The sequence below is a fragment of the Culex quinquefasciatus genome, chromosome 3, assembly GCF_015732765.1.
Source record: "Culex quinquefasciatus strain JHB chromosome 3, VPISU_Cqui_1.0_pri_paternal, whole genome shotgun sequence".
Lineage (NCBI taxonomy): Eukaryota > Metazoa > Arthropoda > Insecta > Diptera > Culicidae > Culex > Culex quinquefasciatus.
Window position 1 is genome coordinate 20,362,323 of NC_051863.1, and position 15,927 is coordinate 20,378,249.

A 15,927-nucleotide genomic window follows, 5' to 3' on the forward strand; every position below is an offset into this window, starting at 1 on the left:
CTTGAGATGTAATTTAATGGGAAATTTAATGTACTTTTCGAATCTGTAATAACCAAGAAGGGTCATTTTTTAGTTCAGAACAAAAATTATCATTTTAAAATTTCGTGTTTTTTGTAACTTTGCATTTTTGAGAGTTACAAATTACAAAAAATATATAGGGGAACTATACCCTTTCTCAGCCTATTTCTATTATCGGCCTATCAGCACTTTGATCATGAATTACAGCTTTCATAAAGTGTTTTTGACTATTCCAAAGTAATGAATAGCTCAAATAAAAGTGAGCAAGCAACTCTCCATTGTTGAAACATCTGAAAATGTTGATTTAATAGCGGAAAACGGAAAAGTGATGAGAATTGGTCGAACGGCTTAGAGTGATTAGAATGGGCATATTTCCCCTATATGAACAAAAGGGGTTTGTTTGGAAAAGTTACTTTTTGCAATTCCGTCGTGAAACTACTTACTTTTCCTGTCATTCTTGAACGACGAAAAAGCCTACTTTTCTATACCAAAAATAACAGAATTGAATAGCAACACTTTTCAAAATAAATGCTGAAAAGTTCTACTTTTCAGCACTGAAATAACACTTTTCAACATTTTTTTCATTTAAACGATTTATTGACAAAATACATGAAAATTCGACTTCAAATTTCACTCAATGGGTGTTTTTCGAAATTGCAAAAAATGTTGTATGGAACTCGTTGCAAAACTTGATTTTTTCAGCACTCTTCGTATTTATCCAACTCGGTGAACCTCGTTGGATAAATGTACGACTCGTGCTGAAAAAATCCTCTTTTTGCAACTTGTTGCATAAACTACTATTTTGACACGCTCCAAAAATGTGACAGTTGAGTAACAAAAAATGGCAGAGTTTTTTAAAACTATGCATGTGTTTTTTTCGATGTAAAATACGTTTTTCGGAATTCTGGGTACGCCAAGTATCTTTGACAACGACTCAACTACACTTTGAACACTTTGTTCGTGGTTTCAAATTTCATGAATGCTTGTTCACGATTTTTGGAACTTTTATTCTTGCTGCTTGTTTTACATTCGTTGGTAAGAAAACGCATGTGATGAATGAAATAAAGTAATTTTCTTCACACATTTTTATTTAATTAAAACATTCTTCATGCATTCTTCATGTTAAAAGAAGCCATTTTGCATCATTAGTTTTCCATGCAAGGCTTCATACAATTTTGCGGCTGGTCATACAGAATAAGTATGTGAATATCCGAAAATCTGTACCTCGAGAATCGATCTAATTAATTTGGTAGCTTCTGCAAAGTTGTAGATTTTTTTCATAACAGTCGTTTTTTTGCGGATTCGACTGAGATATGTCATTTTATTTACTACGGATCAACCCGCAAATTTAATTATTTTTGAATATTTTTAATGAAAAACTCTTGGTAAAAAGAACTCTTAAAAATACTCTCAAAAAGAACTCTAGATCATCAAGTGGATCCATGTTGCGTTTCGTTAAATTTTTTAAAAAATTACACTGAAAAAAAAACGAAAAACCTGACTGGAAAGCAATAACCCCACCGATCGGCAGCCCGGAAATCCGAAAACGTCAGAGCCTGCTACTGCACCATGTAATTACCCGTACGCCGCCGCCTACGTGACTCAATTTCCGAGGTTACGTCGCGAATCTGTACTGAGTATAGCTGTGCCCTCTTCGAGAGCAAGCGGTCAATTTGTCCGCGGACCAACGAAAGGCCCTTGTATGGAAAAGTGTTCGGCATTGAGGCTCCCATAAAATTTAATTACCCCCTCCCAGCATCAGTAGCATTTTGTACGACGTCTACAACTCTTTGTAGAGTTTTTTTTGTGTGTACAGTGGAGAGCCTGCGGATGTAGCAAAGTGAGTACAAAACACCAGCGGATCGATTCGTTGTAGTCGTTAGTCGCAGGTTGGACACCTCTTTATTCGCTCACCCAGTGAGCAGAGCTAAGATTTGGGGCTTTTAGCATAGTTTTTCCAAGAATTTAAAGTTTGCTCAAAAACACCACTCGAATCAAACTCAACCGAGAACCAAGCCCCAGCATGGGCGCATAATTCGGACCGGTTTTACCTGTGGCCAAAAGGCGCCCTGGCAAACCACACTTGATCCCACCACCGCCGACTGACTGACTGACTGGTATTCGAGGGAAACATACCACAACAGACCTCTAAGGTTGGTTTTCGTGTAGGTTTTACCTGTTTTTGTCGACTTTTTCAAATATAGACAAGGTATCATTTACCACCACCGTGCTGCTGCTGACTTTAAAGAACCAAAACCTAAACCAAATGGATTCGAGTATTGTGGAAGCCTCTGAAGAGAGACAGAGAGAGAGAGGACACGCTTTGGGCCAGGTCAGGGTAGAAATCATGATTAGTCGGTATAGTAAACCGAATGGAAATCGAACCCCGACTCTAATCTGTGTGTTGATATTTTAATTTTTATTATATAAACCAAGCGCTTCGTTCCGGTAAAGCTCTGGGGGAGGCATTGGTTGGATCAAAATTGCCACTTGGAGCTGAGCGAGATTTTATAGCGATGAATCTTGAATATGAGTTTCGTCAAATATTGAGGATGGTTTCGTGCTTGTTATGGTCAACGATATGAATCATAAATTTCATTAGATTTTTTTAGTAAGATGCCTTAACATGAATGATAGATTAGATTTTTAAATTTTTAATATATGATTAAAAGATCGTGAAATTTCAAAAAAGTTTAATTTTTACATTAGGCTGTTGCAAATATTTCTCAAAGTTTATGTCCCTTGCCTCTGGCCAAAGTCAAAGGGGGAGCAAAAAATAACAAAAATGAAAAATTTAAATAGCTTGCCATGGTTTCAATATTTCAAAGAAAAATGTGTTGTAAAATGCATTGTACACCAGTACAGTTGTGTTACAATTATGACAACTCAACAAATAAAAAAAAAGTTGAAGAAAAAAGATTTATTGCAAAATAAAAAGTAGTAAACCTATGCATCGAAATTTCACAAAACTCCAAAATATTTTTCAACTGTTTCAATCATACTCAAAGTGTTGATAATCAAATGGAAATGCATTTAAAATAGTTTTCAGTTGATTGCGCGTCTAATTTTATTCAAATTTTGAAGTATTTTTTTATAAAATATATTTTTTGCCCCCTGATTTTTCGAGGCAATATTCCAGGGGGGGGGACATTAACCTTTAAAAAATATTTGCAACGGTCTTCAGGGTGGCCACTCAAGTCGGGAAATCGGGAAAGTCGGGAATTTGCCAAAATCCACGAAAAATCGGGAAAAAGTCGAGAATTTTTGATTTTTTTGTTAAAAAGTCGGGAAAAGTTTATCAAACAAATGATAACATAACATTTAACTTCAAATAATATCAAGCCCAGCGTATAGTTATGATTCTGATTCTGTTCCATTTTGCCAAATTGGTTGAATATTTAAAAATTGAATCCAACTTCAGTTTGGCATAATTTTTATTTGTGGTATTTTTTTTAAATGTTCATTCAGTCATTTCAAATATTGTGTCCGAATGTTTGATTCCCTTAAACTTTTGTGTGATAGACTATACTGCCCATAATTTAAAATTCGGCTATTATGCCAAATCAAGTATTCCGAGAAAAACGCGTTTTAGTGTTTGTCACAAAATCTCCGTCAAGGCAATTTCCCATAAGAGTGGCATATTAGCCGTTTGGTTTTTCGCATCGGCAGCCAAGTCAAAACACTATTTCAGTTAAATTCATGATCCAGAAGATGCGTTGGAACATCCTCTACCACCTGGTGCTAATATCTCGTTTTTGCCAAAAGTGGATATTAGCCGTTTTTTCAATGGTGGGCAGTTATAGATAAAGCTTCGTTTTCAGTTTTTGGAAAACTTAAATATCGAAAATAATACAAACGCTTTTTTGTTCTAAATGAGCAATTCTCTACCAAAACCGGAATTGGATTTTATTTGTATTTTTTGATTTGGCTCAAACTTTGTGGGGGCCTTCCCTATGACCAAAGAAGCCATTTTGCATTATTAGTTTGTCCATATAAATTTCCATACAAATTTGGCAGCTGTTCATACAAAAATGGTACGTAAATATTCGAAAATCTGTAACTTTTGAAGCAATTTTTTGATCAATTTGGTGTCTTCGGCAAAGTTGTAGGTATTGTTAAGGACTATTAAGAAAAAATAGGTACACGGAAAAAAATTTCCGATTTTTTATTAACTTTTTTCACAAAACTCAAATTCCCAAAATACGTATTTTTGATTTTCGAGATTTTTGATATGTTTTAGGGACAAAAATTCGCAACTTTTGAGCTATAGAGAAACATGGTCAAAAAATCTGCCGCCGAGTTATGATTTTTTGAAAAACTGGCGATTTTTGGAAAAAATCGAAATTTCATACATACAATTTTTTTGACCTCATTTTTTTATGCATAATTGAATTTGCAATCGAAAAGTACTTTACAGATTTTTTGATAAAGGGCTCCGTTTTCAAGATATAGCCACCGAAAGTTTGATTTCAGCGAAATATTTGCAATTTTTCGATTTTTAAAAATAGTGACCATGAGTGACCATTTCTAAAACTTTTTTTTTTGAAAAGTTCAGAAAATTTGCTATAAAATTGTCTAAGAGACATTGAAGATTGGACCTCTGGTTGTTGAGATACAGCGGCTTAAAGAAAAAGAAACACGAAAATTGAAGTTTTCTAAGTCTCACCCAAACAGCCCACCATTTTCTAATGACGATATCTCAGCAATTAATGGTCCGATTTTCAATGTTAATACATGAAACATTCGTGAAATTTTTCGATCTTTTCAAAAAAAATATTTTGAAAAAAATTAAATCAATACTAGCATTTTTAATGGGCATAATATTCATAGTTTGGCCCTTTTAAAATGTTAGTCTTGATTTAATTTTTTTTGAAAAGATCGAAAAATTTCACGAATGTTTCATGTATTAACATTGAAAATCGGACCATTAATTGCTGAGATATCGTCATTAGAAAATGGTGGGCTGTTTGGGTGAGACTTAGAAAACTTCAATTTTCGTGTTTCTTTTTCTTTAAGCCGCTGTATCTCAGCAACCCGATGTCCAATCTTCAATGTCTCTTAGACAATTTTATAGCAAATTTTCTGAACTTTTCAAAAAATATATTTTTAGAAATGGTCACTCATGGTCACTATTTTTAAAAATTGAAAAACTGCAAATATTTCGCTAAAATCAAACTTTCGGTGGCTATATCTTGAAAACGGAGCCCTTTATCAAAAAATCTGTAAAGTACTTTTCGATTGCAAATTCAATTTTGCATTAAAAAATGAGGTCAAAAAAATTTTATGTATGAAATTTCGATTTTTTCCAAAAATCACCAGTTTTTCAAAAAATCATAACTCGGCGGCAAATTTTTTGACCATGTTTCTCTATAGCTCAAAAGTTGCTGATTTTTGTCCCCTAAAACATATCAAAAATTCTCGAAAATCAAAAAATACGTATTTTGGGAATTTGAGTTTTTGTGAAAAAAAAGTTAATAAAAAAATCGGGAATTTTTTTTTCCGTGTACCTATTTTTTTCTAAATAGTCCTTAACAATACCTACAACTTTGCGGAAGACACCAAATTGATCAAAAAATTGCTTCAAAAGTTACAGATTTTCGAATATTTACGTACCATTTTTGTATGAACAGCTTCCAAATTTGTATGGAAATTTATATGGACAAACTAATGATGCAAAATGGCTTCTTTGGTCATAGGGAAGGCCCCCACAAAGTTTGAGCCAAATCAAAAAATACAAAAAATAAAAATGGTCGAAATCGGCCGGTTTTGTAGAGAATTGCTCAAATGAAAAATGGAAAAATTGTTTTACGCTCTAAAAATATTTCAAAATCTTGGAATTGTAAATAAAACTGGTAAAAAATTTAATTTAAATTTTTGACTTTCAGATATGGTCAGTATATTAATGAATTTACGAAAATATTGTTTTTCTGAAGTTTTACATCTAGCACAAAATTTGTAAAAAGTTTAAAAAAGCTTTCACTTGATAAGAAATTTATTGATGAACGTTATACAATTTATTCTCAATCGATTGTAAATGATTTTTCATGTTTTTCTAATGACGGGAGAAAAATAATCAAAATTTGCATTGGCTTGATTAAATTAATAAGATTTTTTTTGATTTATAACAAATAAGTTTAGAGAACTTTTTTTATAGAAACATTCGTATGAAATAAGTGGTTTAATATGAAGTGTTGTTTAACTGAATTTTTCATTGAATATTAAACATTTAATTACTGAAGTGCCAGTGCCAAATTGATTCATAAAATTAAATATCAAAATGTATAAAATTATTAAGGATACTTCGTAAAACATCTTTGAAACGAATCCATCGATATTTTTAAATTCTTTGAAAAAATAATAACTTTAATCAAGTGAAAAAATATGTAAAGATTTGATAAAAAATATAAACATAAGAATAACATTTAAAATTTTGTTATCGTTAACTTTTTGTCATCATCATTTTCATTGCCAGTTGAAACGAAATTTCGAAAAAAACTTTATGTTTGGTTATCTCAAAAACAAAAATGTGGTTATTTTTCAAAATATGATGATTTATGTTTTTACTCAAAATAATATTTTTATTTTGGAAGAAAGGTTGATGGTTTTAAGAATTTATTATTGGAATTTTATTTTTTTTACTTAAACTGTTGTCCCGCCCGTGTGGATCAATCGGACCGCGCACTGGACTCACAATCCAGAGGTCGCAGGTTCGAATCCCACGGCGGGCGCTCTAAAATTCTTTGTGTAAATATGGGTATTCGGCGCCGTCGCTCCGTGCCATACTTTCATACACTTAGGAGCCCAGGGCGGCGAAGTCCTTGTAGATAAAAGGAAGACACTAGTGGTTGGTACTAGCAATGGTGGCTGACAGCTTTAAAAGTCAACTTCGTTTTTCGTTTGTTTTTTTTTTAATATTTTGTCCAATGATTTATAATGACTTTTTATAAAGAGTTTTTAAGATGAAATCATTCTTCAGATAAGAAATACCTATTTTTTAGGTTCTGGAAAAGTCAGGAAAAAGTCGAGAATTTGAAAATAGGATTTAAGTGGTCACCCTGGGTCTTATAAATCAAACAAATAGTTTTCGAGCTTTCGCCAGATCGACATTGTCCTGCTATTTTGTCGCAAGTCACTTTTTGACGTTCCGGGAAAAACCACGTTGTAATGTTGTACCTCGAATAAACAAAAAATAGAGCACACAATGTAAACAATAACAAACTCGTTTTGTTTGGTTGGCCATTCTGTGCATTATCACGAAGTTTGGTAGTTTGGTACGCTTCATATAAAAAGTTTGAGGGATTAAAAATTTCAAATTTGAAGGTCGCCTTTTTTATGCTCGGTCCCTTATGTAAACAAGGTTTTATCTCATACACTTTTGACAGTTGAGGTTAAAAAATATATAACCAGCTGCAGGGTTAGGATAGCAGATTACACCACAAACATTGAAGCGGCCAAGCCTACTTCGTAAAGTTTACCGCAAAGACGATTCGTTGAAGCTCGGGAAAGTTATTTATTTATGTGGAATTTCCAACTTTTAGGAGCTTAGGTAATGAATGCCATTTTCATCAGTATTTTCCACAAAAATAAACCCAAAATACGTATAGCCATATCATTTTCTAGACAAATCAGAGAAAGAAGAGCCAGCATCCCCCTGATAAAACTATAACTAAATGTCTGACTCACCTGCACCTTCACCGGCTCCTTGGCGCGCTCGCGCGGTGGCGCCTTCTCGGGGCACTTCTCGAAGATGAGCACCCGCTCGGCGACCGACCCGCGCGACAGGAACGGCCTGATCGGGCTCGGAATGGTTTTGGCCTGGAAGTCCTCCTTCTTGTCCTGCTGGCCTCCCCGGCCAAAGTCCTTGGGCAGTCTTGTGGTTGCGACGTTGCGGGTAAAGTTGGTGGAGAGCTTCTGCTGCTCGTGGATCTGGTGCAGGCTCATAATCGGGATGTGGTTCGGCTTCATCGGGACGCCGTTCCAGTGCTTGACGCCGGCGGCGTTTCCGCCCGCGTTGTTCTGGCCGTCGGCGGCGACGACGGTGGTGCCATTGCCGTTGATGCCGTTCCCGTTGGCCATGAGGGTTGACGAGGTCACCATGTCTGCGCCGGGACTGCTACTGCTGTAGCCGTAGTCGGGCACGTCTCCGCGATCGGGGACCAGCGTCGAGGTGATCACCTCCGGAAGTAGTCCGTCAGTGTTGTTCAGTACGGTGCCCGTTTTGAGTGCGTTTATCAGACGTTCCTCCTCCCGGGACACTTCATCCATAAGCTCCGCGGTGTTCTTGGAGATGAGAGAGCTGTTAAGGCCACTGGTACTACTAATATTACTACTACTGCTTCCGGGACCGCTGCTGGGAGCTGACGAACTGTGGTGATGGTTTTGCTGTGGTTGTTGTTGTTGTTGGGGTTGCTGGCCTGGAGTCTTCACTACACGATTCTTGAGCGGCCAGCTAGGAACATGGTTAAGCAGATGTTCCGGTTTCACCGGAGTCTGTGGTTTTTCACGGGGTTTCTCGACGACGATCGTATCCTTTAGCACATCCGGTACATTGTTCTTGTCCAAGGTCCCGAGATTGTTGTTGTTATTGTTGTTCACTACCTGTTTCACGCCGGGTCGGATAAAGTTTGGCTTGTTGACCGGCGAGGTGTTGAGGCTGCTTTGAGCACCGTTCTGTTCGAACTTTTGTAGCACACTCTTGATGGCGGAACCGGCGGCGGCTGTCCGTCCGGCTACGGGTGATCGCTGCTTCTGGGCGGCGATCCGAGCTTTGTCTTCGTTGACGAACGAACTGACCAGCTGCTCGAGGCTGTTGTTGGACAGTTCGGGTGCTTGCGCGAGTAGCTTTGCTACACCGGAAGTAGACGCGGAAGCGGCACCTGCTGGCGATGCTGTCGGCGATGGCGCTACCGAGGATGTCGGGCTCAACGTCCGGCTAAACGCATCCTCGCCGTCCACGGTCGGCAGTTGGCAGTTGAGGATCTCAGTTGGCGCGAGGCCACGAGCCTTCCATGTCTGGTAGATCGCTTCGGCGTGATCGGAAATCTGCTTCGCGATCGCGTCAAGGTCTTCCTGTTGTTGTTGCTGATGTTGCTGTTGATGTTGCTGCTGCCCTTCGACGAAACTGCGTACCGTCGAAGAAGGCGACGAAGCAGACGACTGCTTCGCTGCGGTCGCCATGGTAATCCGATTTGCGAGTTTTCGTGACGTCACACAATTTTCGTGCCAATTTTCACGCACAGTTCACGAATCATAGATTTGTTTCACACATTGAACACAGATTTTGATATTTTTTTTTCCCCAATTTAAAACGAAACGAAATAGAGAGAGATTATTAGGTTTTGAGCTTCGCCGGTCACACGTGCATTCCAAAACATGAGCATAAATATTTTGGTGTTTTCCTTGGTTCACATTAATCACAACAAATAGATGACGCACATGAGCGAGTGACACATAGAGAACACAATCCTTCTTTACTTTCTCCCCCTTCTTTTTTTTTGCTGCAGCTATTTTACAAATATTTTCCTATGATTACAATACTTTTCTTACACATCATATTATTCCACAATCAAGGTTGGCGCTGCTGCTGTTTCGGGATGCACTGCACACAAACACACGAGCAGCAGCAACGGCACACGCACACGCACACGCACACAACACACACTGGTAACGATGGTGATTGCGCGCGATGAGTGTGATTGCGTGTGTATTGGTGTGTTTACTGAATTGCTTGGTTCTTCATCTGGAATGCAGCGGCAGCAGCGTCGCTATTGGTTGTGATGATGACGACGACGACGACGCAGACGCCTTCGTGACGTCACGTCGCCCACAGCAAACACACACGCACGCACACATATGTATAATTTTGTTGTTGTTGTTTCGATTTTGGTTGTTCACTTTTTTTTTTTGTGCACTGATCTGATATTTTCAACTTTTTTGAGATTTTTTTTTGTTTTCCAAGCGAATTATTCCTTGCTAGTTTGTATTCTTTCCCAAAACACTAGCTTTTTCGTAGAATCACACACGCACACATAAACAAAAAAGAGAAAGATAGAAGCAACAACACGCACAAAGACAAACACACACACACACAAGTTAGTCAGGTGAGTGAGCGTGATTGTGTGAGAGAGAGCTGTTGCGCTGACAAATACAAGCGCGCGCGATTCACAATGGAAATGGTCTCGGTGGGAGAGAACAATATCGCGCGCAGTAGGCGCGCTCTCTCGCATTGTGAATCAGGTGGCGGAGCGGATATCAGCGGCACACACGCATGTGAGTGTGAGAGAGGGGGATGGCGATCAGTTTACAGCGGAGAGCGGTCTGTGAGACTTGGTTAGTGTTATTTACACTGAAGTGTTAGTAGATGTTAGGATTTGTTATTTTTTCTTGTGGTTTCCTGTGGCAGGGCAAACAGTTTCATTACCGATTGCTTTCGGGGTGATTTTTTGGGTTTATAACATTGATTTTTTTGCTGGGGGATGTTATTTCATTAGTTTTCCTTTTTTTTTGGTTCGCACTTTTGGTTTTTTGGTAAATTTTAAGGGTACACGAACGATTGGTCACCGGTTTGAATTATTTGGTTTTATTTGTTTTAAAAGGTTGCTACTACTGGCTTGTTTTTTTTGTATTGGTTGGTGAAGGAAAGGTGGGTCTAAACACATCACATTACACAGTGTAACGTTTGCAAGCGACACCAGTATCGAACTCACTTATCGAAAACAAGTTTTGATAATAGAAATTGAATGCCTCATTCATTGAGGAGGATGTTTGGTTTGCTTTGGGTTCAGTGTGAACTAGAAAAAAAAAACTTTCGAGATCCCCGATCGAACAAGGTCGATACGTTCTTCACTTTTCATCGAATCTTCTTGCCGCAGCGCGCATCATCTTATTCTGCGACTTGACGACGAACGTTGCACAGCAGCACACGAGGTGCCGCCACTTTCTCGAGATTTCTAATTTTAGAACCGCACTTCTTTTTCGGTTTCGATGGGGAAAAACTCGAACCACACACCCCAACCCGAAAATGAATGAGATTTTTCTTCACCGCGCGGAAAATCTTTCCCCTTTGCACTTTTTTCTTCACTTTGAAGCCATTATTCAGGGTGGCGCTTTTGAGACTTTTTTTTTTCACTTGCAATTTTCCGCAAGTTTCACTAATTGACCACCAGAAGGCGCACGCGCACGATCGCCGCCACTTAAATCACTTTGGGACGCGACGCGCAATACTTTAAGCCACACACGTCCTACGAGTTGAATCGTTCTCTCGCGACTGAGCTAATCCGCTGCGGCTCCCAAGTGTGTTTGCTGGGCCTCTCTCAAAATCAAAAAATATTCACCGCCCTCTCTCTCTCTCTCACTCACACCGCGTGCCGACGATCACGATCGGGGCGAGATAAATCTCCGTCAGCGCGGGGCGCTGATCTTCACCACACGAAACGCGCAATACTGGTGTTACGCGCACACCAACACCACACAAGTAGGCTGATGTTCTAGGCAGCGCCTACTGGATGGTGACGATCGCGCTCAACGCGGGGATTGTGACACACGTACCCATTGGGGGTGCTATTTGGAGAGGGACCCGTACACGTCACGGGTTGCTGCGTCGTGAAGTTGGTGTTGTTCTGCGCGGCGTGGTCCAAACTGTTGACACGAACTTCGCCGCGGGTATATTTAGAACTGAAAGAAAAAGAGGAAAAATCCCGAGATTAGTACTGGACGCGTGTGCGTGCGCATTACGCAAGTGTGTGTGTGTGTGTGTGTGTGTGTGTACATGAAAACGAGGAAGGGTCGTCGCCGACGACGGACGGACGGACGGTTGTTGTTAATGGTTCGAGTTAATTGAAAATTGTTTTATTTTCGTTTTCGTTTGCCCAGCATCAGAACCTAGCCGGCTAGCTTTAGTGGCATGTTCTGACCTGGGCGACTCTGTAATGTTATTATGGTGTTTGGTTCGGTTGATACCAGAGGTTATGGATCCAATCATTTACTCGAGAGTTCAGTTCAGTGGTCAACTGGCCCCCGGCAGGCAGTTATGGCCGGTGTAGGTATCTCTGTGTTGCTCAGTTCATATTGGATGAAGTGCAGACTAATGATATTACGCAAGAACCGTGGTTTTTAATTATAATGGAATAATAAAGATAGCAGATTGGACGAAGTTATTACTCTGAAAACCATAAGCTAATGTGTGAAAATATGTAAAATTGCATCATTTAAAACTTTGAAATTATTTTTAAAATCCTAAAATGATCCCAAGTGATCGAATGATAAATCCGGACATAGTTTAAACACATTAAGGTGAGATCCGGCTTCAAAAAAGTATATAAATTTCACTTAAGCGGCCATAACTTGAGACAGGGTTGCCAGATTCTCATTGTTCAGGACTAGTTGGAAAGGTCTTTCGATTACCTAACCAATGGGTAGGTCGGATGATGGATCTGGACATAGTTTAAATACATTCAAGCGAGATCCAGCTTCAAAAAAGTACATAAATATCACTTAAGTGGTCATCATAACCTGAGACAGAGTTGCCAGATCTTCAATGTTTTGGACTCGTTGCAAGGGTTTTTGGATAACCTTACCAAAGATGTATAATATTTTGGCATTTGAGTCGATTTCCGGTCACTTATCTAACATCCGGATAAATACAAAAACACATAACTTTATACCTAATTATTGAAATTTTATTTCAAAAATCCATAGGCTCGTATAGGACCTTAAACCAAATCGAATGCAACTAGTTTGATCAAAATCGGTTCAGCCAGTGCTTGGAAAACTCAGTGAGAATTTTGGGCACATAGGGGAAATATGCCCATTCTAATCACTCTAAGCCGTTCGACCAATTCTCATCACTTTTCCGTTTTCCGCTATTAAATCAACATTTTCAGATGTTTCAACAATGGAGAGTTGCTTGCTCACTTTTATTTGAGCTATTCATTACTTTGGAACAGTCAAAAACACTTTATGAAAGCTGTAATTCATTATCAAAGTGCTGATAGGCCGATAAGGCTGGTACAAATATTTTTAAAAGTTTTTGTCACCCCCCCCCCCTTCAAAATTGGTCCGAAAAATCAGGGGGCAAAAAAAATATTTTTACAATAAACTTCAAAATTTCAATGAAAATTCAAGTGCAACCAACTGAAATCAAATTAAAATACATTCTCCTGCGTTTAAAATCATTTTTAGCATGTTTGGGTTTATTAAAAAATCTTAAGATTTTTTGAAAATTTTCGATGCAAAATCTTTTTTTTCGATACAATTTTTGTTTTTGTCAGATCTTAGATTTTTGAAAACTAATGATTGCAAAACAACTGAACTAGTGTAAAATGCATTTTAAAACACTTTTTCATTTAAATGTGAAGACTATGGCTTGTTATTTAAATTTTTATATTTTTATTTTTTGCCCCCTTGACCTCGGCCAGGGCCGAGGGACAAAAACTTTTTTAAATATTTGCATCGGCCTAATAGAAATAGGCTGAGAAAGGGTATAGTTCCCCTACAAACACAGACATTTGTTCAGTTTTTGATTCTGAGGCGATAGGTATAAATGTGTGTGTGAAAAGCTCATTTTTAGAGCAGAATTATATCTAGTGCGTCCATCCCGGGTTTTTTTATACTTTGTCCCGGGAATTCCCGGAATTAACAGTTGAATGTTTAAATTTACGGATCCGCAAAATGCCTAGCGCTTTAAATATTTTCCATTGAATCTCATTATTTTTTTAATTATTTATGTTTAATGGTGATTTTAAACTTTAAAAACATATTAATTTATTTTTCATCAAACATCGGCATCTGGAGCAAGTTAGGACAATAGTAACGAATGAAGACAGCTGTTTGCCAGTATTTTTTTGCATAATTTTCTGATATTTTCAATTAAAAAAACAATAATAATGAATAAAATTAAATATTAGTACACCGATTTTTTAATTTTTTGTTTTAAAACTGTCCTGTACATATTCAGATTGCAGTCCCGATTTCCCCCAGTTGGCGATAGTGACCTAAAGACAATTTGTAAAATTTGTTTTATATAAAAAATGAAATTCTAAACTTTTTTAAAATTTTACATTGGATGGTATCATTTTATTTGTTTTCGTTTCTTGTTTTTTACAGTTTCAATTTTTTTTAATCTATTGTAGTCATTTCATATAAAAAATAAAAGAAATATATTTATACGAATTTAAAGATTGTTAATATGAAATGTGATGTAAATTGGATTAAAAATAATGATTCATTAAAAATCCAGAGCACAACAAAGAACAAAAAACAACAATTTTTAATATTTTTTTAACTAACTAAAAACTGTTGTTCTTGTTCAGATTGGAGTATAGATTTTCACCAATAAACAGTATTGAGCTAATTCTATGATTGTTACCTTGAAAAACATAACAAATTAAATGAAAACGTAGACTCTCAGTGAGCAAAGCAAAAAAGTTTTTTTTTAATTTTAAAAAATAGTCTCCACAGTCTATTTTTTTTTGACATTAGTAGATCAAAACAAAATTGAGTTTTTTCAAGTTCCACCCAATTGACCCTCAAATTTCAAATGATGATATTTTGGAAATCATTGATCTGTCCTGACTTACATGCCAAAAGGGCTCAAATAATATTGTGCGACCCTGGTTAAATGTAAGTCTTGATTTCAGAAATCTAGAGCATCCAATTTCCCGTCCAGGAAAAAAATTCCCTGGAGTTCTCGGGATTTCCCGAAAAAAAAACCGTGAAATTATGCATTTTCCTAACTTCTTTGAATTTTTTTTTTCAAATTTATCAAAAAAATAGTGACAGAACTCAATTTTATTTTATTTTCTTTTATTTAGTCTTCTTATTGATTTTATCAGTTATTCTTAAAACTTCATGACAAAGTTTATTTCAAATAATAATAATTTTAAACCATTCACAACTGAGAATAGATCTTGTTTATTTGATCGGCAACAAAAATTACGATTTTATAAACTATGAATGAACATAATTTATTATAATATTGATAAGATTTTGAACAAAAATTGTTGCTATATGATTTGAAAATAGGCTACCCCTTCCAGCCAAGACCAAAATTGAGTTTTTTTTACGTTTTTGTTTACCATGACCAAATTGGATGAAAATTGAATCGGTATCATAAAATGTCTCAAAGAGGATTGTGCAAGAAGAATTTGGTTATTTTTTTAAATGTGTTCAAAAAATTACAGATTAAAGATGGAAATTTTAAGGGCCAGATGGCCCTTAGATGGAAACTCGCTCCAAATATATGAAAATTTTGAGTTGTGATTTCATTAAAATGTTATTTCAAGTAAAAAAGCAGATTTAAATGTAAATTCAATGCTAATCTATGAATGATGAGCTTAAACCAGTAAGATTTGTTCTGGAAAAAAGATTTCCAAAGAAAAACATATTTTCTGTATGGTTTTTGTTTTCATTTCAACCTAAAAAAATATTAAATTATTGATGACCATAATCTCTCATACTATTCACGGATACATTTTTTAAAAGCAATTTTATGGTTTGGAGCAATAAAATTATTTTTTTTTCATATTTTGTAGGAATATGAATCAAAAAATTTCTATATTTTTTGAAGTTATATTTTTTTTACAAACAGTCAAGGCACAAATTGAGTCCAACTCTTATTTTGAATATTTAAGTAGCTACACCCAACCGGCGGTCGCATGATTGTGATACATGGCGGCATGAAAGTATATCAGAATCTGCATGAAAACTGCCCGCATGCATTTTTTGCTATATAGGGGTATGACATTTTTGCCCGTTACCGACAATTATCGACATTACCGACGGCAGATTGATTTTGCAGAAAAAAAAGTTTACAGAACGAGGATTGAACCATCATCTTCTAAGTTGCTGATCCGACACGCTACCACCGCGCCATGGACGCTTGATGAATGATGAGGGAGACAGAGCGCAAAC

The 15,927-nt window shown here is 37.0% G+C and overlaps 1 protein-coding gene across 10 annotated transcripts in view; it reads right to left on the bottom strand.

Annotated features, from left to right (window-relative positions):
- The window catches only part of LOC6033077, a 98,073-nt gene that overhangs the window by 42,572 nt on the left and 39,574 nt on the right, over positions 1 to 15,927 (bottom strand). For 2 of the 10 annotated variants that reach the window (XR_005278731.1, XM_038264720.1), the window contains exons 1-2: positions 10,725 to 11,339; positions 7,702 to 9,182 (exon numbers count right to left, since the gene is read on the bottom strand). Coding sequence is in view for 9 of the 10 variants with exons in the window: in XM_038264720.1 (XP_038120648.1) it covers positions 7,702 to 9,182; positions 10,725 to 10,770 (1,527 nt within the window). In the remaining variant the exon portion in view is untranslated. The other 8 variants (XM_038264716.1, XM_038264715.1, XM_038264717.1 and 5 more) reach the window with 8 other exon arrangements.